This window comes from Ammodytes marinus (assembly GCF_949987685.1).
Source record: "Ammodytes marinus genome assembly, chromosome: 8".
In the NCBI taxonomy this organism is placed as follows: domain Eukaryota; kingdom Metazoa; phylum Chordata; class Actinopteri; order Uranoscopiformes; family Ammodytidae; genus Ammodytes; species Ammodytes marinus.
Window position 1 is genome coordinate 12,419,202 of NC_137212.1, and position 24,198 is coordinate 12,443,399.

Consider the following 24,198-nt stretch of genomic DNA (forward strand, 5'->3'; position numbering starts at 1 on the left):
AGACTTTGAAACTGCCTGACTCAGATTGAAACTCTTGTGTTTTAATAAATGAGCTATTGAATTTCACTGACACACACACCATAGCTTTAAGTTTCTTCTGATCTGAACTTCAATATGTTTTCTATACATTATAATGATTTAACTGGTGTTAACGAAACTTTGTTTCTTATATATTATAACATTGTATTGTAAAACATTCATGCTTTTGCTATGAACTTTTTTGACCTCACAAGAGAGGTACTGTGAATGTCCTTGCAGAAAGGAGTAGAGAGACTCCCACATTCCGTTCTCGGATAAGAATATCTGCACAATTAAAACTCATCTTGCAAGGAACTCCTGGACACACAATGACCTGGACACACAAACCTAGTGTGTTTTCGCATACACCTTTTTCATGCATAAAACCTTGTACATTTGTTCATTTCGTGGTCTCAATCATGATGCCACACTTGTGACGTATGTTGAACCCTTGTGGCTGTTTGCAAGTAAAAACTTCACCTGCTTTGAAGCCTGTCTGACTCAGATCTCTTTATTAAAAACACTTGGGTTTTTTGATAAAAGAATTCCTTTAACAACTGGTCCATATGCGCCACCCCCAGGGCTCTGCAAAAGATGAAGCAGGTGCGTCGTCTGAAGCTGGACGAGGTGAAGGTGCTGGCGGAGGAAGGTATTGAGCTGAATGCTGCAGAGTACCAGCGTCAGGTGGAGGAGCGCGAGGCCCAGCGCAGGCAGGAGAGAGAGGAGCGACTGGCCAGAGAAGCCATGATGACCTTGGAGGCCATGGACCGCGAGGAGAAGGAGGCCATGGACCGCGAGGAGAAGGAGGCCAGAGAGGCTGCTGCTAAAGCCGCAGAGGCTCAAGCTGTCCAGGGTAAGGCTCCTATGAGCAGCAAGAAAATGCATGTTTGTTAATGCCCGTTAACACACAAAACAGGAAAGTAACAGGTTGTATTCCAGATAGGGCATTGGATTAATGTGGACAATATTATGAATTAGGAGTTTGTCCAGATTCTCTTGAACTTTCTGCATTATAACCTCTGATAACTTGGCTAGACTTGATTTAAAGAACGCGTCTAGATGGAAGCCTCCAATTCCAAAACTTAAAAAAACTTGCTCATCACCTTTTTATCCTTCCTCAAATGTTTTGAATGAGCCATAGCTACTCTTCTGAATTCCCCTCCCCCCTTATTTCTTGAAGAACGTGTTGACAAACCACAGAATGTTGCAGAGGACATTGAGAAGAAGAAGCAGCAGAAAAAGATGAAGAAGATTCCAAATAGCTTCAACGCCATCACTGGGTTTGAGGCAGCATTTGAGCAATTTGCTACGGCTGCAAACAATAATGTAAAGAAAGCTGTGGTCATTCATCCAGAGGTGGAGAAGCCTCTGACCCCAAGACAGAGTGACATCCGAGAAGAGAGCAAGCCGGATGCAAGTTTCTCCCAGGTTCGTTTTTTCATCTCAAAGTCAATTAGTTTGGTCATTATTATAATGTTTCTGTCTGAAAGGGAAGAACACTTTTTTTGTTATCCAGTTTAAATTTAAAAGTGCAAAAAAAAAAAAACTTGTGAAAACTGCAGTTTGGATCACTGTATATATTGTGTTAATTCTGTACGCAGCAATATTACAATTTACAAAATGCATGTCAAGTTAAATCTGTTGAAGAAATTGTATTTATTTGCTGCAACCTATTTAAAGGTGGAAAACAAACAATTATAAACGACAAAATTAAAAAAATCTTTGTGTTATATTAGGCAAACTACACCAAGATGAAGATGCCAACTGAGGTAAAGAAGAGTCGTCGTCACCCCCTCACCAAGCCGCCCACGCGCTCCCCGCTGTCCATCGTCAAGCAAGAACCGTCCGACGCCATAGGTGTGTGTGTGTGTGTGTCATTGTGCGTTCATTTAACCTTTAATGTAGTTTATTGTTAATATCGTCTCATTAAAACTCATTATGGTTTGTATGGATAGGTTTCTTTTGATTATTATTTTTTTTACTCCTGAAGGGGAGTTGACCTCCTTACGGGTGGCAAATCCACCTCCTAAAAAATTATATATCTGGGTGTCAGTTAAGTAAATCAGGGGGTATGAATACTGCTCAATTTCTATTCTACTACACGACTAAAAAAAAAATTGCCCATATGAATGGTTACAGTTAAAGATGTAAATGCGTTTGCAAGAAGCAATGGCAGTCGAATCCTTCCACACTGACCAACATTTACCTATTACCATCTTCAAGTTTCAATCCACTAATTTCCCCTCTCCATCACGGAACGTAAAATGAAGAAACCATTTTTGTTTTGATTATCGATCTGGAGAAAATCAAAACAAAGAGGACTTAAGCTCCCTCCGGGGATAATGAAATCAAGACTGCAAGCCAAGGCCTCCTTTCACTCCCCACTTCCATCTTCTTCTTTTCATTTCCTGACCGACACTTATTGATCCAGGGATCATGACTTCCAATTACCTGCTTTCAAAGTCACTTTAAGTCGACAGCAGGGGACCCGACTGTGGGCCTGTCCTTCAGAAGGGTGGATGGGGGGGGGGGGGGACGACAAGGAGAAAAGAGCAAGTTAAATGGCAGGCTTGTGAAGAGCCCTCTCTGCCTTCTGTCCAGGTTTAACAAACGGTCTGGATCAGTTGCTTCAAGGGCTTCACTGCAAAATTGATTCCAGACCCACAAGTTATGATGCTTGTGCAATTTCTGCCCATCATCCAATTATATCAGGAGTGGTAATGTTATTGTCTGAGACCGAATGGGCTATTTTTGTCTCTTTTCAAGGGCCTCCTTATTAAAAACATCCTTGTGCTTTGAAAAAGTAAATGCTTCACATGAATTTCAGAAACAAAACTTCAATCAAATATTGCATCTTCTTACATCTCCTTTGTATGGGTCACTTCATTTCGATTGTGTCTTCTTTCTTTGATGCATTTTATTTCTCCTGCAGAGCTGTCATCCCCCATGCCGCTGGACAGCGCCATGAAAAAGCAGGAGCACTTGTGGCAGAATCAATCACCCAACTTCCTGGCAGAGAAGGCCTTCAATGCTGCAGTGGCAGCACTCCACCCACACTGTGCTATCTGTTCACTCTTCTGTCCCTTCAGGAAGGTACGGCCACACACTGCAGCAGTAATAGCAGTGAAAGTAGCAGCAGTTCAAATGTCAGTAGTTGTTTAGGATCAGCACGTTAGTAGTGGTAGTATGAAGGATGTTGGGTCCGTTGTTTGAGTAGCAGTAAACTTGGTGTAACTGTAGCCATGGTAAGACTGTATCTGCAGAGTAGAAAAACATTTTCATATGGTTAACAATCAGAACCACAATTGACAGCAAAGAAAAGAATGCCCTTTAACTCCATCTTCCTCACAACCAATATGGATCCAAACACTAACTGTATCATCTTCTTTCCTTTTTGCCATTTCCAGCCAACCAAAGACACCTTCATGGCGAGTGAGGCCCAGCGTGCCTCCACTCCTCGTCACGGCAGCCGGACCAGTCCCCTGGTCCCGGAGATGTGCTTCAGCATGGGCACAGGCAACACGGAGCCTTCACCCACCAACCACCACATTGGAGAGGATGGAACCAGTCTTCTGCTCTGCTGTTCATCTTGCCACATGCAGGTTCATGCCAGTAAGTATAACAACCGCAATATGCAAGAAAGGATGCTAGCATGTATTTGAGTAACATTTGGACCAACCATAGTGAGTTAAGCCCTGTGGGCTTCAGTCATAACACCTAGGAACATCTGTAGCAGTTAGGCTGTATTCAAACCCAATCAGGCAGTGTGGCAAAACTAAAAACGCAGGTTTTCTCATTCATTGGACTGATCCCCGTCCGTTGATAACTGTGGCTCCTTATTTGATGTGAATGCAGCCTTCTACGGATATCTAAATGTTTTTATTTTATCTTGGATGATGAGCAGCAAAAGTAAATCTGGGAACACAACTCAGTGTTTACATGTTGTTAATGAAAAGTCAACAGGCTTGCAGATGCATGTAGCTTTCTAACGAAGGGATTTTTAATTACATTTTTTACACTGAAGCAGCTCCATGAATTGTGAGCAACCTCAAGTTTTAAGACTGTTAGAAGTTGGTCTTAATCAGCTTTTGCACATTTGATAGATGTATTTATTTAATTTATTATCAAATAAAAGTAACAAAATAATTTATATTTCACACTTGACGATTCACGTACATAGATAGGCATTACAATAAGTGAAACAGGACTGAGTACATAAACTGTGGATTTAAAGTAATTTAAAAAGGTCCTTTTTATTTATAGTTAACTGAAAAAATTCAGTTTGATTTTGTTCAACTGTGGACAAACTTCAGTGTTTGATTTACAAGACTCAGAATATTGGTCTCAGGCAATGACAAGCTTTCCAGACAAACTCTACTGGGCATTTCGCTACTCTTCTTTTTCACAACTCTTTTTATTATTATTACCCCGGAATTCCACTGGCTGCGCGTGCGGTGTCTTACGGTTTTGCTCCGTGCGCCCTCATCCGTCAACACCTACCGGCTCCGTTTTCAAAGCAGGCACGGCAAGCGCCGCCGGACAGCTGGAGTCGCAAGACAGAGAGGAGTTTCCGCAGTAATTAAAAGTGACAATATGTGGTATTTACACAACAACAAACGCACGGAAGGTTATTGTTCCCATCCAAACGAGTAAAAGAACGGTGGATATGCTCGTATGTGTCTCTGTTTTGAGATTGTTACCGGCAGTGAACACCAAGTGTCTTATTTTGAAAATTAACCGTAGGTTTTATAATTTTGTTGGCGCCTGTGTTCCTCTCTATCTCGATGTGTTCTGTGCTAAATTCATGCGGTGAGCTCCGGCATCCAGCAAAAAAAGAAGCAGTGCGTATTTCACCGGACAGCTGGAGCAGCAGCGTAGAATAGAGACGGTGCAGCGGAGCTAGTGGACGCTCACGCACTGACTAAAGTAAAAACCTGACAGCTTCGATGCCGTGCTGGAGCGGAGAAGGACTGGACAGGCAGCTGGTGGAATTCGGCCTTTATTCCTGGCATCTATGAGAGCACAGAGAATGAGACTCCACTACAACAGTGCAACAACCTGTCTATTCAATTCACCATTGCCATTCCAAGTGAGGGTTCTTTGTTCAACCCTGCTTGACTTAAGTTAAAATAACCAAGAGGCTGCTCGAGCAAAATGAAGGCAGCACACCACAAACTCCCCCTGCTCTTATTTACTCCCCCTTCCACACTAAACCAGTTCCCTTTTATTCTTTACAAAGAGCTTCTACTTTAAATGACAAGTGCCTTATGTCAGAGTAAAAGGACAGGTACCTTGTTAACTTTGTAGGGAATTAACCCATGGATCGCTACTACTGCTTAAAATGCACAATTTATCTAGACTTTTATTGGTTGGTTATTCATTGTGAAGAAAAGTTGACAATTTTATCGTCATTTGTTTTAAAGAAAAAAGTTTAATAACAAGACCAATATGTTTGCTTTTTGAAATGATCACGTGTGGATTGTTTTGTGTCAGGCAGCACGGACATGTGCACACATGTTCAGTCAGAAACACACAAACAAAGCAACCCTCCTGGGTTCTTATTAGCCCTTAAGCTGGAGTGCACCTTCAAACAGGCCAGTTCATTAGTCATCCAGGGATCATCCAGGCTCAGCTGGAGAATCAGCTCTGCTATTGATAAGAGAACATGAAGCAGAAAGAACTGCTTTCAAAAACAACGGCTCTGTGGACATTCAACCACAAATCATTCAGACCTTTCAGGTGTTCTGTAAATGTGCGGTCCTTAGAGACAGATGGGATGAGATTTGGTAAGCTATATAGAAAGTGCTAAGACACTGGTAAACAGGCAAGTGCTTTGCAGAAAAGGTCACTAAAACAATTGTGAAAAATAAAATACAAATTGAAGTATTCAATAAATAATGCCATAACTTCATGGAGCCCGTCCTTATGAAACATTAATTAATCTAGAAGGTGCCTCCGAAACATTAAATGCAAAATGGTAATGGTAAGATATGTGAAGTCATTCATCTTTCTCTCTCTCTCTTACAGGTTGTTACGGTGTCAAGCCGGACTCTGTCAAATATTCCTGGACGTGCTCCAGATGTGAAGCTGGAGCCTGGACAGTGGTGAGTAGCTGCACTACTTTTATGTTTAAAACAATTCTACCTTAGGACTAGAAAAACTGTTTGATATTCTCAATGATTAAGTTTTTAGAACTGCATCTCAAAAAACTTAATTTTGTGAAGATTATCTGACTTAACTGGACAGAGAGCCACTTTAAAATCTGCTGATGTAAAGATTTTCTGATTATGTTCCCCAGAAGCTAACATCAAACCAGGGTATTGTCTAGAGACTGAATTGGCCAAGATATGAGCGCTCAGTAGATCCGTTTCACTGTGTCTTCTGTTTCCTTCACTGCCTTAACTTAATTCTCATTCTCTTTGTGTTTTTCAGGAGTGTTGTCTCTGTAACTTGCGTGGTGGAGCTTTGAAGAGGACCACAGACGACAGGTACGTTACATGTGATTGGGTAATATTTATTTTTTCACATATGTTTTCGTTACCTCTAGGGGCATAATAAAAAATCCTTCCCCAGTTAACATTTAAAAAAACTCTTAATATAATGTATTTTTAATTTAAATTTGAAATTTTTGCAAAATTGTATTGTGAAAAGTATTGTGAAAAAGTGTTACTGGAGAAGGATAAAGAGTTCAACCACGCACGTTACGATATAAAATATGAGATATCCATAGATTATTAAACAAATTCAATGTATTTCTGCAGATTGTTGTTGGAATCGAATTTATAAAGAAAATGCAAAACGCACACAATTTGACCATTATTGGCCACATTCACTGAATTGAATGTGATGTGCTACTTCTGTTTGACCATCTCAAGCCTCTCTCTCTATGTAACCAGGTGGGTCCATGTCATCTGTGCCATTGCTGTGGCTGAAGCTCGCTTCGTTAACCCCATTGAGAGGCAGCCAGTGGATGTCAGTGCTGTCCCAGAATCACGCAAGAACCTGGTAAGATCCGTCACAGTAGAACTTGATTCATCTCTCTCACTGTAGGTAAAGTGTAGCGGCATATCGGGTCAACATTCAAACTCAAACAATATCTCAACTGTGCAGCCCCGATCTATATCCTGTCTTTTTGTGAAACGTTAGTAATTTACCTTTCTCGTGTCTTGTCTCGTCGTTATGGAACAACCTCTTCCCCGATTTCCCTCTCTCACTCCTATGGCCTTTACCTACATTTAAAGTGCTTTTTAACATTGCAACAGTCCTTCTGTCTGTTACCCTCCCTCTTTCCCTGGTGGATGGATGGATCATGTTTTTGCGAGCCGTGGAAGACATTAGGTAAAACACACGTTCGGAGGGAAATGGCTGAACAATTGGCTGTTACGTCTTAATGCGCCAAATGAACTGCATAGATCCCGTGGGCAGGAGGAAATTTCCCCATTGCTGCCGTGTCTTTGAACACCGCTCGTCTCCTCCCTCTCTCTATTCCTCCTTGCTATTTTCTGTCCCCCCTTCATTCACCTGATACCACTTCACAGGTAAAAGCAGTGCTTGCTGGTACATTATTGCAAATCTACAAATAATGTCACCTCTCTCCCTCGGCTTCTCTGTGAATAATCTATCAAAGACACGCTGAGTGACATTTGCATCCGAGTGATGTCAAAGCAGGTATCCTCAATCTTTTCTTAAAAGGCCATGAGAAGAAGCTCTGCGGTGTAATGATTCGGATGACTGGGCTGATGTGAACACGCGCCCTTGGAAGCAGTTAATATTGCGCCGTGTTCAGCAATCTCTGCATTACCCCTCCATCTTTGAACATTTGGTTTTTAGCAAAAGAAGGATTTCACAAAAGCTACGTTTGTCTTTCACAATTTCCCCAGCACAGTATCTCTGAGCAAACAACTTCCAAAGTCTCTTCAACGCAAATAAACTGCAAACTTCTTTTCTTGTGAAAACATCTTCAAGCTTGGACAAAACTCATATTTTCTTTAATCTTTAAACTTGTTTTCAGATTCTTCCATTACATGACACAGCAAAAGAGCAATGCTTTTTCCAGTTATTATGTTAACAACTGTTCTACTTTTGCAGTTTACCTTAGGTTAAAGTAAGTTGTTGTTTAGTTTCTCTAAGAATGTTACTGTACATTATAGAAGCAGCAATGCAGAATGAGGTATACAAAAAAGAATTGGAAAGGAAATGCTGCTTTGGTGTGTTGTAACTGTCTGTGATTTTGAGCAGTGGAAAAGTATACCAGCCGGTGAGAAACTATAAACCATAGCAGCCCGTGAAATATCACACATCACAGCTCTTTTGGGAGCTCCTGTAGTACATTTCTCCTTTGCCAGTACAAAAAGAAGTATTGACACTTAGATAAATAATTTTTATTTTTTATTGATCGGCCTTGTGCTGTGCTACAGCTGCTCACACAGCGATTTGTCAAAAGGATGAGGACGAAGAAGGAAGGATGACAGGAGGAGGGAAAGAGCGAGACAATGGAATGACATAGTGTTGGATGATAGATAATCACAATAAAACAAGTACACAGAGATACCAGTCATATAAGACTAGGGTTGAGTCCATATGTTAGATCCAGGCATGTTGTCATGGGTTACACAAATATAGCTCCACTTTTCTCTTTTCAAATGTATATCCTGTTAGGTGATCTGTTAATAAATGAATGTCTCCTTTTATGATTTTGAAAGATGATGTTGCTGGAACACACCTACCCTGTTGGAGTGAGAACATAACTCAATTTGACCGGCTGAATACCCTCATGCAGTTATTCTCTTTCCTGTTTCTAACCGGGCACAAATGAGCGATAAGGAAGGCAAATGTTAAGTCAAAGTAGGGGAAGACATGAAGGGCTTGAAGGATTCAAAGTGAATTGAAAATGAAGAATGAAGGATTTTGGAGTTGCGAGTGCTGGGATGGCACATGTCAAAGTGGAGAGTGGACCTCGTTCCTGGCCAAAAGCTATGATTTGGTTGGCTGGTGGTAAATTCACACTCAGGGTGTGCGGATAGAATTAAGCGATTTGCAAAGGAAAGTGCTCCAAGCGAGAATAGCAAAAAAATAAAATAAAAATGGTATGATTGTGCAAGGGAATTTAAACAAGTGATGCAAGACACCAAAAAGGATTCAGTATAAAAAACGGGATGGTTCAAGCTGTTGTTATTAGGTGTTGACATTTTCAGTGAAGGCTGGTAGGGAATCTCACCACGCCACAGACACGGTGGCTGCACACGCATGGTCTGTGCAAAACTGAAAACATCCATTTAATATTTGATGAGTACAAGCCTGTTTGAGTTGTAAACAGAATTCAATATGTGAGAGAGGAGAACAAGGTTACACTCGTGATTCCACCATCATCTACATTGTAAGTGATGCCCGACCAAGTTTTGCAATTTCAGTATGTGCCAGACAACAGGGGTGAAATGGCTTTTGACAATTCTTTAGCATTGTCTGTTTCATCTTCTCTTTTATTATAAACAACAACCACCTCTGTACATAACAGTGTTTCAGTTTTTGCAGCAGGAATATAATCTCCACTATGGCAACTGCATGTTTACTGAAACATTTATTTGTTTGTTTGCTTGGCTATCACTGCCTCTGTGTGTTGTTCCTTTGGTATAAAGTCAATGTTTCCATTCACCAGCATTGAGGAGAAACCTGTGATCCCCAGAATGTACATGAAAGATGATGCGATAAAAATGATATAAGCATAGGAGTTCAGGAGGGAATGGGTCTCCAGTGTGAATCACCAACCAAAGTCATTTTGTTTCTGTTTTCATTATAGAAGTGTCTGTTCTGCCATTCCAAGAGCGCCAATCAGAACCGCGGCGCCTGCATCCAGTGCTCATACGAAAACTGCGCCACCTCTTTCCACGTCACCTGCGCCCACATCGCGGGAGTAGTCATGACGCCAGCCGACTGGCCCTACGTGGTGTCCGTCACCTGCCACAGGCACAAAACGCTTCCTGCCACCAAGGTAAGTGCAACTCGAGAGGAACAGTCAGCTGGGTGTGTGTGTGTTTTTTTTTTTTTTGTCTTTTTGAAAGTACAACTTTGTACTTTCATAAAGTAAAAATACCAGGGATGCACGTAGCGACTAATTTCCCAGACCGACTTCAAACAAATGAAATGTTAACCTTTCTGTATTTTCCTATTTGTATTCATCGAGCCCTTATTGCCTCCAGCCATTGTAAAATGAAGTGAGGTTTGAGCCTGCCTTAACCGCAAACTCTCCATCTGCCTTTTCTCCCTGCAGCCTCGAACAACGCCCAAAGTCCGGCAGGGTCTAAGTCTGGGCCAGAAGGTGATTGGCCGCAACAGTGACAGCTGGTACTACCACTGTAACATCATCGGCATCGCAAAGCAGACCTTCTACGAGGTTAACTTTGAGGATGGCTCCTATTGCGACAACCTGCACCCGGAAAACATTACGGTGAGTTTTCTTACGAATGGGTTAGACACCTACATTAACAAATAAAGTTCCCTTTTTTAAAGCAATAAAGAAAACCCTAACAACTGTTCTATCCATGCTATGTGTGCATCTATATATAATGACTAAATGTCAACTCAAATAACTTAATTGAATTGTTTAAAAGTGGAACATCTTTATTACTCAAATGTCTTCATCCTTTATATTAAATCTGTCTGTCTAGGTGCCTCGCGTCACCGCTTTAATGTTCTTTTTTTAAATTGGGTTCAACAGCAAGTGTTGAGTGAGATGATGCAGCTGCAGATCTCCTAACAGTCCTTTTCTTCTCTCCTCCTTCAGAGTCATGACTGCCTGCGTAACGGTCCTCCTGGCGAGGGGGAATCGCTTGAGGTCGCCATGCCCGGGGGTGATTCCCTCAAAGCTCACTTTGTCAGACAGCACACCCAGCAGCTCTACCAGGTGAAAAAAAAAATACACACACACAACTATTCAATATTTGCAATTCCTGGCTGCAGTGTGATCAGATCAAACTGTATTTGGAAAAGCTTTTTCTAAAAAGAGGCTGTGGTGCCTAGGGATGTAACAAAATGTTGAGTACGATTTCGCGATTTATATCACGATACGACGCAAATTCATTTCTACCCCCCTTAAATGAAATGTTGTACCACTGATTAAAATAAAACATACACACAAGAATAATTCAACTTTATATATCTTATTAAGAAGTGTCTGAGAGATTTAAACAATTAATCACCAAAACAAAGACACTGCGTCTGTACTGCTTTTTTAAATAAGCTTTACACCTATACTATTGAAACTGAAATATGATTACGGTAAATTTAAACTTAATTTAGGCATTTGTCTCTAACTGTAAAATGATGAATACAATGAAAACAAATAATTAAACAATAGTGGGATAATTTCCCATTTATCTATTTTGCATTTGCTTATTAACTCTATTTTTATTTAACACTATTTTTACAATACATGTTTAATAGGCCTACATCATGACTGGCACAATAAACTCAGTAAAGTATTTAATTACTTACTATTATTAATTTATTTGTTATTAATTAAAATTGCAGTCTCAAAACCAATGTTTTGCATTGCACTCCTCACCCCTCATTTACATATTCCAATAGCTGTTCTGTCGAATTGCAATGCCGCCCTCTGGTTTGGTTCCCCAATATGCTCGTGATCAACTTGTGAAAACCCTGGCTTGTAGAGTATGGCGGAGTGTTTTGATGTAGTATAGCGAGGAGAGATTTTAGCGTCACCGGTGCATGCTGTGGGATTTCTCGGGCAAGAATGCAGAGTGCTGAGGTAGGGGGGAGGGGAGAGGGGGTTGGGTGTTGTGTGTGTATGTATTGTATGTGTTTACTTATTCTGTTTATTTTTTTGTCCATATGTAAAAAAAAACATAAAACCACTAAAATAAAAGTTAAAAAAAAAATTAAATAATGCAGAGTGCCCCTAAATAGAAAAATGCCAAATTGGAAGATGATTCCCTTGGACTGGTGTCAGGGGAGGCCATTTTGAAAGTCCCCCCACATTCATAGATACAGGAATGCATTAGCAGACGGTTATGTGCTGTTGGTAATATTACATTTTGCCATGACACTAGTTAGTGTTTATGGAGACTGCATCATAACTTGAATATCAGCTGCTAAACAAGCTATTGAACCCTGTCTGACTAATGTAGTGTCACTGTGTAAAAGCATCAGTTAAATACTATAATGTGTAAAATATTGAACCGGTTGAGCGATGTTTTTTATGCATTCCCTATGCAGGGATGGTGCATCCGTTAACGCACCACAGACTAATTTCTTGCCCCTTGTGTTTTCTTCTAATAAGGTATTCTCTAGAAAGTAAACCAATGTCGTATCTTCCTGGGCTCCCTTTATGTCCCTGTTAGCTCCTGTTCCAGACGAGCAGCATAGTTACACTGAATTAGTATACATCCTCCAGCTGGACTCTGTGCCAGGGCCGCAACCCTGACCTTGTCCTTTTTTCTTTCTTTTTTTCATTTAAATAAACAATAAGACAAGGCTCTCATCCAGTCTATGACCAGCCTTGGGGGTTGATGAAGGACATTTTGACAGAACACATGGTTGTTGATGGAACCATTTGTAATGGCTGAGAAATCCCTTCTGTGACTTTATTGTTGGACGTTTGTAGTTTTGCTCACTTAGACACGATGCCACTAACTCTGCTCCTCCCTATCCACCACATGTGTCATTGTTTACTATCCTAACAATAATACAGAAATTATTGGTCAAGTTTGAGTCTATTTAGAATTTTCCTGAAAGGAGATACATAAGTTGGAAATGTTCCTTGATTAATCCAAACTTTCATTCATATCTTCCCAGGTTGAGTTTCAGGACCAGACTCAGCTGACGCTAAAACACTCAGAGATCCATCAGCTGGACCGGGAGCTGCCCAAGAGGGTCCGTGCCAGACTGGTGAGTTTATTACTGACATTTCGCTTTTCTCTGTGTTGTCAAACTATACGTAGATCACGCAGTCTTGTTCTCTAATAAATAAGAGGAAGACCATTTTGTTTGGTGGACACAGTATATTTAAGAAATTGTCTTCAGAGGCACATTAACAGAAAGGGCAGCCCAACAATATGTTTGATGAAAGGACACTAAAGTAGTTGCTGATAAAACAACTATTTATTCAGCACAATAACCAACTCTTTGCAGCCCACCGAGGATAAAGGTCTTTTTCGCATGTATTTTTCCCCATATGATGTCACAAGGGGACAGTAAGGACAAAAATTGTATCATATTTTCTGCATTTACCATTTGGGAAAGTGCACAGCTAAGCAGTGAGCTAAACATCGAATAATTAAGCTTAGATAAAGATTGAAAGCTGCATTTTTCAAATAATAAATTGTCAAATCAATTGATTACAAATCATCAGGAAACAAAATCTGATTCCATATGAAAGTTGGCTGTCAGTCGCTTGGCTCCCAAAACGGGACCAAGCATCTACTATGTCACTGGAACAGTTTGGTTGCTTCAGAGACCGAATATTCAAATGAAACCAACTGCTGATGGCGAAATACAATTGCTGAAATCTCTCCATACTCTATTTCACTCAATAGTGATCACATCAAGCCATTTTTCGCATCTGCAGAGCATTGTATTGTGGGATTGTTTGCTGAAAGTAGTGAATTAATAACGATACTAATTCATGAAACTAACTTTCTTATCACTGAAGGACACCTTAGAGTCAAAACAAAAGTACAGGTAAATTAAATACATGTGTATATACAATACACGTACACACCATGGATGCTTTGGGGGGTGCATTCTTACAAATCTGTACATTCTGTTATTCAGGCCATACCGGTACCACAGCAGGAGGCCTCCAACACGGATGAAGCCCAAGCTGCCAAACGCCGGCGCCTGCCCTCAGAACCAGCCCCAGCACTAACCCCGCCCACCAACATCATCCCCATGGAGACGAGTCAGACGCCCGCCTGCTCCCTCACCACAACCCCATTCTCAGCAGCAGCAGAACACCACAGTATTAGGACACGGCCGACCTCACAGCCCGCCTCGGCCCCTCAGGATACCCAAGGTATACAGATGGGTTCTGAGAGCCCAATGGACACTAGCCTCACCCTGGCCGACGCTCTTACGCGCTCAAGCCTGGCGTTAGACCCCACGCTGGCCCCACAGTCCAGTCCTTTCCAGTCCACGTTAGACCGCGACCCCCTCCTGTCTGCGCCGTCCCCTCCCCCGCCGCCCCGCCACATGTCCGACGGCTACATGCCGAGCACCGGCTACGTTTCCTACATGGAGACTCTCCTCCATTCACATTTCCCTCAGGACAATGGCTCTGGTCAGCTGTATTAAAAAAAAAAAGAAGAAGAAAAACAACTGCTCTATTGTTACTCGGCCATTGAAGGCTGAGCTAATAGGACATAAGCTAATGGAGGAGGACCCAACTGAGTGCTGTAATAATGGACAAATGTAATTCCTCCATGGGCTCTGAGAGTTCAGGCAGGGGGCATGAAAAGACTCGGACACACAAGCGCTCTTTTAATGCATGCTACTTTTCTATTTTTGAGTTAATGTATTTGCAGTAGAGCTTTGGCATGCTCTGAGGCAGCAGCTATAGAGAACAAGATTTTTTTTATTTGTACATTATTAATATTATTATTAGTATTCTAGCCATTTTTTTTTCTCTATTTGGTCAGCTGCTGCTCTTTTCTCCATCTTATTTTGAATGGTTGACATCAACTCCATACCTCGTTGCATTTTTTCAACAGCAGCACAATCCCATAGGATGACTGTAATGCCTCTCAGCATTGAGGGGCCCTGGTGGACTTTCCTTCTTTTTCTTTCTTTTTTTAAATTAAATAACCAGCAACAAATGTCTATTTTTCAATCCAGCCTCTCGCGGCTTTGAAACTGGTGGAACTTGTTGAAGTTTCAGATTTTCCATTTACACAGGATATTTTCACCAAGGTGTTTTATTGTCGGATTGTGAGAGGTAAATGGGGTTATTGAATAGGAAAAACTCAGTATTTAAATGTCTTTGGTCAAATATATAAAAATAATTATTTGTAATAGAAGAGACCTGTTGAATGCAAACACTAGTTGTTTTTTGTCCGCAGGATGCATTTATTTGTAAAGATGTCACCGTTGTTAACAGATGAGACTCTTTTATGTCATTCTAACAGTCATTTGGCAATACCACTTTTCCCAAAACTAGATTAAGTTTTAAACATCCATGTCTTCATACAGTTAAGAAAGTACAAAACAGCCCGGAAAACTGCCCCTTAATATAAGAGATATATAATTGGCACATGGATATCTTGCTTGCATTGTCCTATCTGCTCTTTTGAGCAGCTTTTCCATTACACTGAGTGATATCCTTTGTGAACAGTGTAATTTCAGTGTCATCAGCATATGAACTCAACTTAAAGAAAGAAATTCAGGAAAATGTATGATATTTGGAAAAAGGAAGTGATGTAGGAACCCTAAAGTCCAGAAATATCTTATACCATTCTTGGTTACATTGTATGTGTATATTAATCATGTGTGTTTTTTCTAATACTGTATTATTTCTATGTTCATTTTCTGAATTGAACTTCAAAACATACAGACAGATTTTCACAGGCATATTCCTCAGTTTGTACAAAAGCTCTCTTTTCCCAGATACGGCCATTGTATGCTACAGAGGTGCTATAGAGATATTAAACTACTGATGAGTTGAATTTCCTAACACTGTCACATTGTACATACCACAGCCCTTTGTATTGTGAAACACATTTGTAAATGTCAAATACATTTTCTTCCCCTGTCACCTCAACTGAGATGTTGGAAAACACCCGTGTTACTGTTTTCAAATGATATTCATCATGAAAACCTTGTTTTATAGGGATTAAAGTGGGTTGCTAGTCACCAGTTCTGCTGTGTGGTGTGTGTGTTCAGGGCCACAGAGATTCAAAAAGGTGTTTATGGAGGAAAACAACTCCTTAATATTCATAAACACCATTAGATGTCATATCCAGAGATGGGCTGTTAAGACAAAAATTATTGTATATTTACATTGTGATATCAACCATTGATAGTCAATTTGATCAATTTGATTCACTTACTAATGAATCCTCATGAATTGCAATACTGTAAGTGCAATTGTGCCATAAAACAGTACTTTATATGCTTTTGCAACACCTTTGCTGAAGCCCTTATACAAGCAAATAAACTGAATGGATGGCTTCTGTGAAATGGTATAGAAATATATTTTTGGCTCTACCCAAAGATAAAACGCCTAAAAAGCACCTCTAATGATTCAAAATTAATACCTTGTATATTGTTTTTACACCTAGGTGTTCGTCCCAATTAAGTATAAAACACACAGGGGGTTCAAGGGGTGGACTATTTATTCGCCAAGTGCAGTGACTTCCTGGAGTCTTATTACTTCAACCACCCAGCCAGCTTTAATAAAGACATTTGAACTTCATACTCTGAAAGCTTATATTTACCATAACCTATTAAATGTGTTTTTCTTGCATCTAAACCCAGCCTTCTAATATGGAGATCCAATCATCACAGAGACTGGGGGACACCCATACTCTTGCATTTTAGACAATAGTACCACATTCAGCATGGCATTTGCTTCACATGGTTGAAAAGCTTTCCTAAGGCCTTTGGGTACATTTTTTATTTTTCTCTTCATTTATTCATTTAGTAATGGTGAAATTTAATTAAGGCCGCCAGGCCTGCTGGGGGTCTGTGGCGTATAATCCCCATTTCAAAGACATGATCCTTCGCTGCTTCAGACGAAGAGATTCTAAGTGTATTTCCAATAATTGGCAGTGCCAACAGCACTACTGCTGTCTATTCCTCAGAGCAGAGTCTCCGGCAGGATTTCTGGATTTGCACATTAGGCACACAGCAGGGGAGTATGTTTTGGCGCTTGCTCACTGGGCTCGCCGGAAGTTATTTTTAGATAGTATCGTTATCAGGGAACACCATCCAGAGCAGCTCAAAAGCCCCCCGTTTTATACTTTTGTTAAATGACAAAAGTTCAACACTGACATATCACCTTTTAAGATGAACCTGATCAACCTTTTAGCAATTTTCACATTCAGCAGAGGCAGAACAACATTAGCATTCATTGAGATTAGAAAATAATCTACACTCTTTAGTTTCCAATACATTTTCAGGAAGACAGCTGGTCCATAAGCTGCTAAATGTTCCACTATGGTCAGAAGAAACAGAATGAAACCATAAGGCCAATGCCCAGAACCAAATCAGCTGCAAGACGCCTAAAAAGCTCAGAGGTGCAGAGTTGGGTGTTAATCACTTGAGCAATACAGTACCTTTCACATTAGGCCTACATGTCATCTGATTGATCCATTGTTAAGGTGTGTTCACACCAAAAGCGATGCACATAGCCACACAGATCAGGGAGCATTCAGTCCATTATATCTGTTCATGCCCGGCGCCAAGGGCAGGCCAGACAGACCCGCCCATTTGATGTCTTTGCCCTTGTTAAAATAAAATGTATTTTACTCTTTTATTTAATTTTTTATGCTAAGATCTTTATGATGTCAGATACTATGTCAAATCTAAAAAAAATTATTGTTAAACTAAATAAAAAGTGTGTAGGAAATAGAGACTATTGACATAGGCCTATGTGTAAACCTATCACTATTCAGAGTAGCCTACATCACACAGAACGACAGCGTTACGTTAGCCCAGTAGCCGGCAAATTCAAATTAGTAGCCTAGCCTGCCCTGGTGTTTTATGACAGAAAATGGATATCAAACGTTGGTGAAATACTAATACTAATCCGGAAAAGAAACCTGCAGTAGTAGGAGCATGTTGCGATTCTGCAACTTGCACCACATGTAACAGTCAGTTTTTTCTTTCAAAGGTTTTTTTATTAAATGTCAGTTGCAAAGAAATTGCAGCACAATGGGTTACAACATTTTTTCCCCATTTTTTACTCCGAACACACCCCACCCACATCCCACCCTCACACCCAACCACACACAATCCTGCCCTAAGAAGTCAGTACACAAAATAATACAAAACATTAGAAATGGCAGAAACGAAATACACACTCCAAGAAACGAAAACAAACAACCAACATGAAACAAAAAACATAAAGAAATAAAATGTAATTAAATAAAAGAGGGGAGGGGGGAGCTACTCTTCTATTGTTGTTGTTGATTTTTTTAAATAATTTAGGAAGGGGCGCCAAATTCTGTCAAATTTATTCTCGGATCCCTGGGTAGTATAACGTATTTTCTCTAAATTCATATATGACATAATGTCTCTAATCCAATGTGAGTGGGAAGGAGGAGCAGGATCTTTCCACTTGAGTAAGATAGCCCTACGAGCAAGTAATGAGGTGAAGGCCAGTACCTTCAGCTTCACTTTAGGCAAGCCCGGATTTGGAGCAATGCCAAAAATTGCAGTGAAAGGGTTCGGCTCAATTTGATGCTGAAGTACTTCAGAAATTGTTTGAAAAACTGATGTCCAGAACTCAGTCAAGGTGGGACACAGCCAGTACATGTGAAAGAGTGATGCCGGTGCGCTCTTGCAGCTATCACAGGTCGGGTCTACATCGGGGAACATACGGTCTAATTTAGTTTTAGATATGTGGATACGATACTTTAAATTGCACAAGAGCATGTCGGGCGCACATGGAGGTAGAGTGTATCCGATCCAGGACTGAATCCCACATGTGATCTGTGAAGGCAGAACCTAGGTCCTGCTCCCACAGGGTTCTTATAGCTGCTAATGAGGGGCTATGCAACTTCGAAATAAGGTTGAAAAACACAGAAATTGAGCCTTTTAATGTGGGGTTTACAGAAAGAAACAAATCGACATGATTGGCTGGCGGTTTATAAGGGAATTGGGGAATTAACTTCTACGTAAAATGCCTGATTTGCAGAAATCGGAAATCTTTTCGATACCAAAATGTTTTGTCAATTGAGAAAAACTAGCAAATAGATCATTAATAAATAAATCACCGATGCATTTTAAGCCTTTTTTATGCCAAATCTTGAATGCACCATCCACCGTCGAGGGGCTAAACAAATGATTAGCTGCAATTGGGCTGAAAAGTGAAAAATTCTGCATTCCAAAATTCTTCCTAAATTGGGTCCAGATTCGAAGGGAGTGCTTAATCACGGGACTACTGTTGGGAATAGCCGAAGAGAGTGGAAGTGCGGCGCTTAAGAGGGCAGATAGAGACAATGGGCTAATAGCGCTGGACTCCATTGTTACCCAGACTGGGGCTAACAATTACCTATTTGTGAGAAGAGAGTCATTTATATATAAATCACAAAATACAAGTGTGAATCCTTCTCTGTGCATTCATTAATATTGAGACTGATTTAATTCCAAATATAATCGGCCGATTAAATCGCCCGGCCAATATATTGGTCAGGCCCTAATGCTGATGTGTTTGCGCTGCTGTGGACTGTTGCAATTGAGTCTTTTGTAGGCTACACCTGTCTGTCATAATATGTATGCAGGCCCTCCCACAAAATCTACTGTATAGATTTGCTCTGGCGCCGGGTCTGTACCTGTTGCTCCCAAAGAAAAAATCCCCCTCCGATATTCTAGTGTTACTTCTTCACGTAAGTAGCCTACTCCTCTTGAATGCACGCTCAGCCCGATATGGGTTCCAAAAATGTGCTCACACAGGCCGCCGTGTTTGAGCTGTGATGTTGTGCTCAAAATGTAAACAGCGCTGTGGGCTGTATTGGTTCTGGGTCCTGCTTCATCAGAAAGCGCAGATTGTGGCAGCATGGAAATTCACAAATAATAGATCACAAATGGCTCTATAATTAATTTTGCTAACAGTCCTTCAAGGCTCTCACACGCTCATGCTTTGACTGCAATTACTTAGCATTGTTTAGTGAAAAGTGACAAAATGAGAAATGATCTCACGTTGCAATTCATGGTTTGTAATTTGGTAAAACTGGGACTTGTCGATTTTCTTTTGTTTCTCGGATAGTCCATTTGTAAATTCATCTTGACTTCTACTATGACAAATCCATCGTAGGAGAATAAGTAGTTTCAATTCTTGTGGAAAACACTTAAACCAGATCCGTGAAGCTTTCACTGATGTCAAACTCTCTTTGCAGCTCTTTAAAATTACATTGTTCATGTTTGCCACAGGATAAAAATACACCGCTGACCAACACAATGGGATCGCTAGTTGCCTTTTTTAACTGCATCAGTGTTTTCCTCCTCCGTCATGCCCTGAGACTAACAGGATTCACTTTTAATCTTCAGTGTTAAGAGCTGCTAAATTTGGAAGAGAACGGACAAGAGGAGAGAGAAGAGAGAAGGTCACTGAGAGAAAAAGGAAATCTGGTCTTATGGTCAGATCACACTCACACACGCACACACGCACACGCGCACGCGCACACATGTCACACGCACACACCCACACACACAAACACACATCTATTGCTGTGCAGATGCCAAGGCTGCATTGCCCTCGCTGTATCAGGGTGGCCAAGGCCATTAACATTCTGAAGTGCCTGCCGTGTCTTTGCAGAGGACCTGGGGATGTGCCAGCTTGGCAATTACTTTAACAACTCCAGAGTTTGATTTCTTTATTCCGTTGAACCCAGCCAGGGGTAAAACTAAGGAGAAACACGAGTAGGAGGTTTAAAGGCTGACCCAACTGTATTTTAGTAGTCAAAAAGGGGACAGGAAAACTTTTGGTATTTAAAGGTGTAGTCACCGATTCTTGAGAACGCTTTTTGACAAAATCCCCTTCTATCAAAATCAATGTATATCTCCTCATGATCCACTAACTGCCCATACTGTGTGTACTCTGAAAAATAAATCTAGTGTTAATACACAGCCTAAACTGTGTAAACTGATATATAAATAAGAGTATGTAAACAAAGGGTGCCCACCACAGCAACCAATTTGCCCGTTTGCAGAGCCTAGGCAGTATATTAACAATGTTTTTTTCAGCGCACACGCAACAGGGACATGTATCGGTTCAAGAGGAGATATTCACTTATTGATAAAATGTGATTTTCTCCAGAATTGCTGATTCCAACTTTAAGTAAATATTCAACATAAGCAGTATAACCAAAAGGGAATTACAGCAGTATGTGGCTTTGTGGCTGCGAGAAAACTCACTCACTCACTCACTCGCTCAAACACTCACTCAAGCACGCCTGCATGCACACAAGCACACAAACACACACGCATAAACGCACACACCCCTTCAAAGCTTTAAAGTTCGTTACAACCGCTGTGAGTCCGTCGCCACCGAAATGTCCTTGAGGACGACACTGAAACCTCTCACCTGCTTTAGGTCTATACAGACAGCTGAATGGCTCATATGGAAATGGGAATCATGGAATGCAGCGGGATCTAATTGCAGATGGAAGTGGCAATTATGTTGACAAGCTGGTTGATATGACAGGCTCCATTATGGCCTTAAGCTTTTATTACATTCCTGCCTAGTAAATCACACCACAGAAGCAGTATTACCATAATGACTTGGAGCGCAGTCTGTCAACAGTGTCCCTTGTTTCAAGGGGACTGGACGGAGAAGTTGAAGGTTCCTGATCTTTATGAACTTTCCCGATACAAATGCCTTTTAAAGAGAAGTAACTGTGTGTTTAAAACAATCTCTGGAGTCCATGTTGGATATCATCTCTCAGGCAACAATGACAGTGAAAAGCAGTTGGAAATTTTTTTTCTGGATTTTTAAGGGTTAACTTCACTGCTGTTTGTGTCTAGTTAGCTTCATTGCTGCGCTGTTGTCGCCACAGCTGGTATGTGTGTTTGTTCATTTATCAAGAAGAGATGTTAGAGAAGGCAGGAGCATATTAATTTTTCACTTGTAAGGAGGGACATCTGCTGGGAACTGCTCAAGCCGCCACAAATAGTTTTCTGCAACGAGATTGATGTAGATGAAGGGCCTAAAGTGACATCCTGAAGCGAATGTTTCACTGGGACCGGGTCATGTTAACTCTAATTGTTATTTGAATCATCACTGGCACTCGTTTGAAAACAAAGGAAGCCAGATCATCACTGATAAATGATTTCAATGCATAACTTGATGAACTGCATGAATGTGTGCCCATACATGCAGACATCTACATTAATCTTTCTAGGTTGGACGTAAGTAACATTTTCATCTTGTACAATAAGCAAAATTAATACTGCGTTAACAGACCAATTTTTTTTGCCACTTTGGTGCATTGGAAGCAAGCTGTGAAAACAACACTAACATTGCCTGATGACATTGTGAACTCATTAGCAAACAGCTGCCAGTTTAGAATTCACAGTAATTCACAAAGTCTTGTTTATTGGCACCTGACGTAGGCTCAATATTCCCTCTCCTTTCACCTCCATTTTGGTCTCCACCAACTCCTCTGGGAAATATCTGACTGTGGCTGCCACATGTTACAAAACACCATAGACCATATGGGGAACTACATAGGTTGGTGATACATCTCTGTGGGTTCATCACCACCAGTGACATTTCCATATAGCCGTGTGTTCCATTGTTGATATTAAGATATTAATTATAGGGGCTTAAAGATCCAGAAAGGATTTGAATCCACAACCTTTCAGGATAACCTATTTCTTCAGCGGCCAGGTTATTAGACCTCTTATGGAGCTATATGGCTCTCACACAGACACAGAAACATAATTAGATATGACATTTAGATGAGAAGCTTCAACAAATAGTTACCAGGTAATAATTAAAATATAACAATACTTTTACGTTGTTAGAGTTTCTTCACAGTATAGAGTTTTGACTTTTTGACTCAGCTCATTTTTGTCATGTGGTATGATGTTTTTGAGGGCACCTTGTTTTTGTAGGTCATGCCTGTTAAGGTTTTTCATTTCTCTACCTCAGATGTTTTTCTATGCTGGTTTAAAAGCTACTGCTTGCGCTTGGGTACATGTTTTATTATCATGTCCATGCCACTGAAACGGTGGTAAACAGATGATGGTGATGGATGCTAATGGATAGCGTTTCACAGAAAGTGCAGCACAAATTCTTGCTTAGATACACTGTTAGCCCTTGCTGTAAACGCTACAGTTAATTACCAGAAAATGCCCAGTAAAATACTTTTAAAACATTTTACAGTATGAAACTGTAACATGCAATGCACCATGGGAAATGTATAATAAACTACAGTTATTTACTGTATAATTTAAAAATGTGGTAGGATACTGTTTTCCTGCAATGCACCATGGGAAATTTCTAATAAACTACAGTTATTTACTGTATAATTAAAAAATGTGGTAGGATACTGTTTTCCTGTAATGCATTATGGGTACACACATACAGTACAGTAATTTACAACACTATTTACAGTAAGCAACCAATGTATGCATGTTCTAGAACTTTCTTCTACAGATGCTGCATTCAGAAAAAACGGTCAATTGGAATTGTATTACTTCCCAGTAAAGCAAAAACATTATCTATTATTATATTAGCTGTAGTGTTCTTTTGTAACACACATTCAAACCAGCGTGGTGATGTTAAGAATTTAAAAAAAAGAAGAACAAGAAGGTGTTTGGCTTTAAAACAGCCTTTTGGGCTTCCTTTTGTAGCCTACATAACCCACATTGAGATCAATTTGGATACGTGCTGATTTAAAATGAAAATTAAGTTATCAGTGGTAAAATAGGCTCTTTGGCACTGACATTGTAGCCTACAGGCGGACATTCATTACAAACCATTACAAACACTTGATGTCTCTGTAATGGAAAGAAAGTGTCTCACATTCCCTGTGTCCCTGAACGCAGCATAACCGTTGCGCGAAATAACTAGATGGAGAAGGAGACGAAGAACTTGATCCTCAAAAGCCTCTCAAATGTCTCCAGTGAGATGGCTGGAAGCATACAACAAAACCCACAGTAAGTTTTGAATATTTTATCGGCTGACGAGATTATTCGTATAATTAACGCTCTGTTAATTAACGCTCGGCGCAATGCGCAAATAGGGATTTCAGTGATTGTTTTCCATTGCTAAAGTCACATGTTGCGCTAGCATTAGCAAGGTAACAGTTGGTGTTAGCCAGGTTAACATTGTACTGCTGTTTAAAATGGTTTGTCGATGATAAATTGTGTTAACCATTTTAACTCACATGTTAACCGCATGCAGTGTTGGAGTTGGGTGCAAACATAGTTAGTAGGCTTTTTAAACTATTATTTCACTGGGGAATTTGAATGAGAAGTAGCATAGCAGGGTTGCTCTCTTTC

At 40.5% G+C, this 24,198-nt stretch overlaps 1 protein-coding gene across 1 annotated transcript in view; it reads left to right on the forward strand.

Moving 5' to 3' along the window:
- Positions 1–15,863, forward strand: part of kdm4b (lysine (K)-specific demethylase 4B) — a 61,004-nt gene extending 45,141 nt beyond the window's left edge. The window contains exons 10-22 of the mRNA XM_080033322.1: positions 600–871; positions 1,199–1,446; positions 1,755–1,875; positions 2,951–3,111; positions 3,426–3,630; positions 6,046–6,122; positions 6,451–6,506; positions 6,915–7,023; positions 9,815–10,006; positions 10,286–10,462; positions 10,799–10,918; positions 12,829–12,921; positions 13,807–15,863. Of these exons, the coding sequence (XP_079889448.1) occupies positions 600–871; positions 1,199–1,446; positions 1,755–1,875; positions 2,951–3,111; positions 3,426–3,630; positions 6,046–6,122; positions 6,451–6,506; positions 6,915–7,023; positions 9,815–10,006; positions 10,286–10,462; positions 10,799–10,918; positions 12,829–12,921; positions 13,807–14,325 (2,350 nt within the window). The 3' untranslated portion in view covers positions 14,326–15,863. The remainder of the gene's footprint in view (positions 1–599; positions 872–1,198; positions 1,447–1,754; positions 1,876–2,950; positions 3,112–3,425; positions 3,631–6,045; positions 6,123–6,450; positions 6,507–6,914; positions 7,024–9,814; positions 10,007–10,285; positions 10,463–10,798; positions 10,919–12,828; positions 12,922–13,806) is intronic.
- The last annotated feature ends 8,335 nt before the right edge of the window (positions 15,864–24,198 follow it).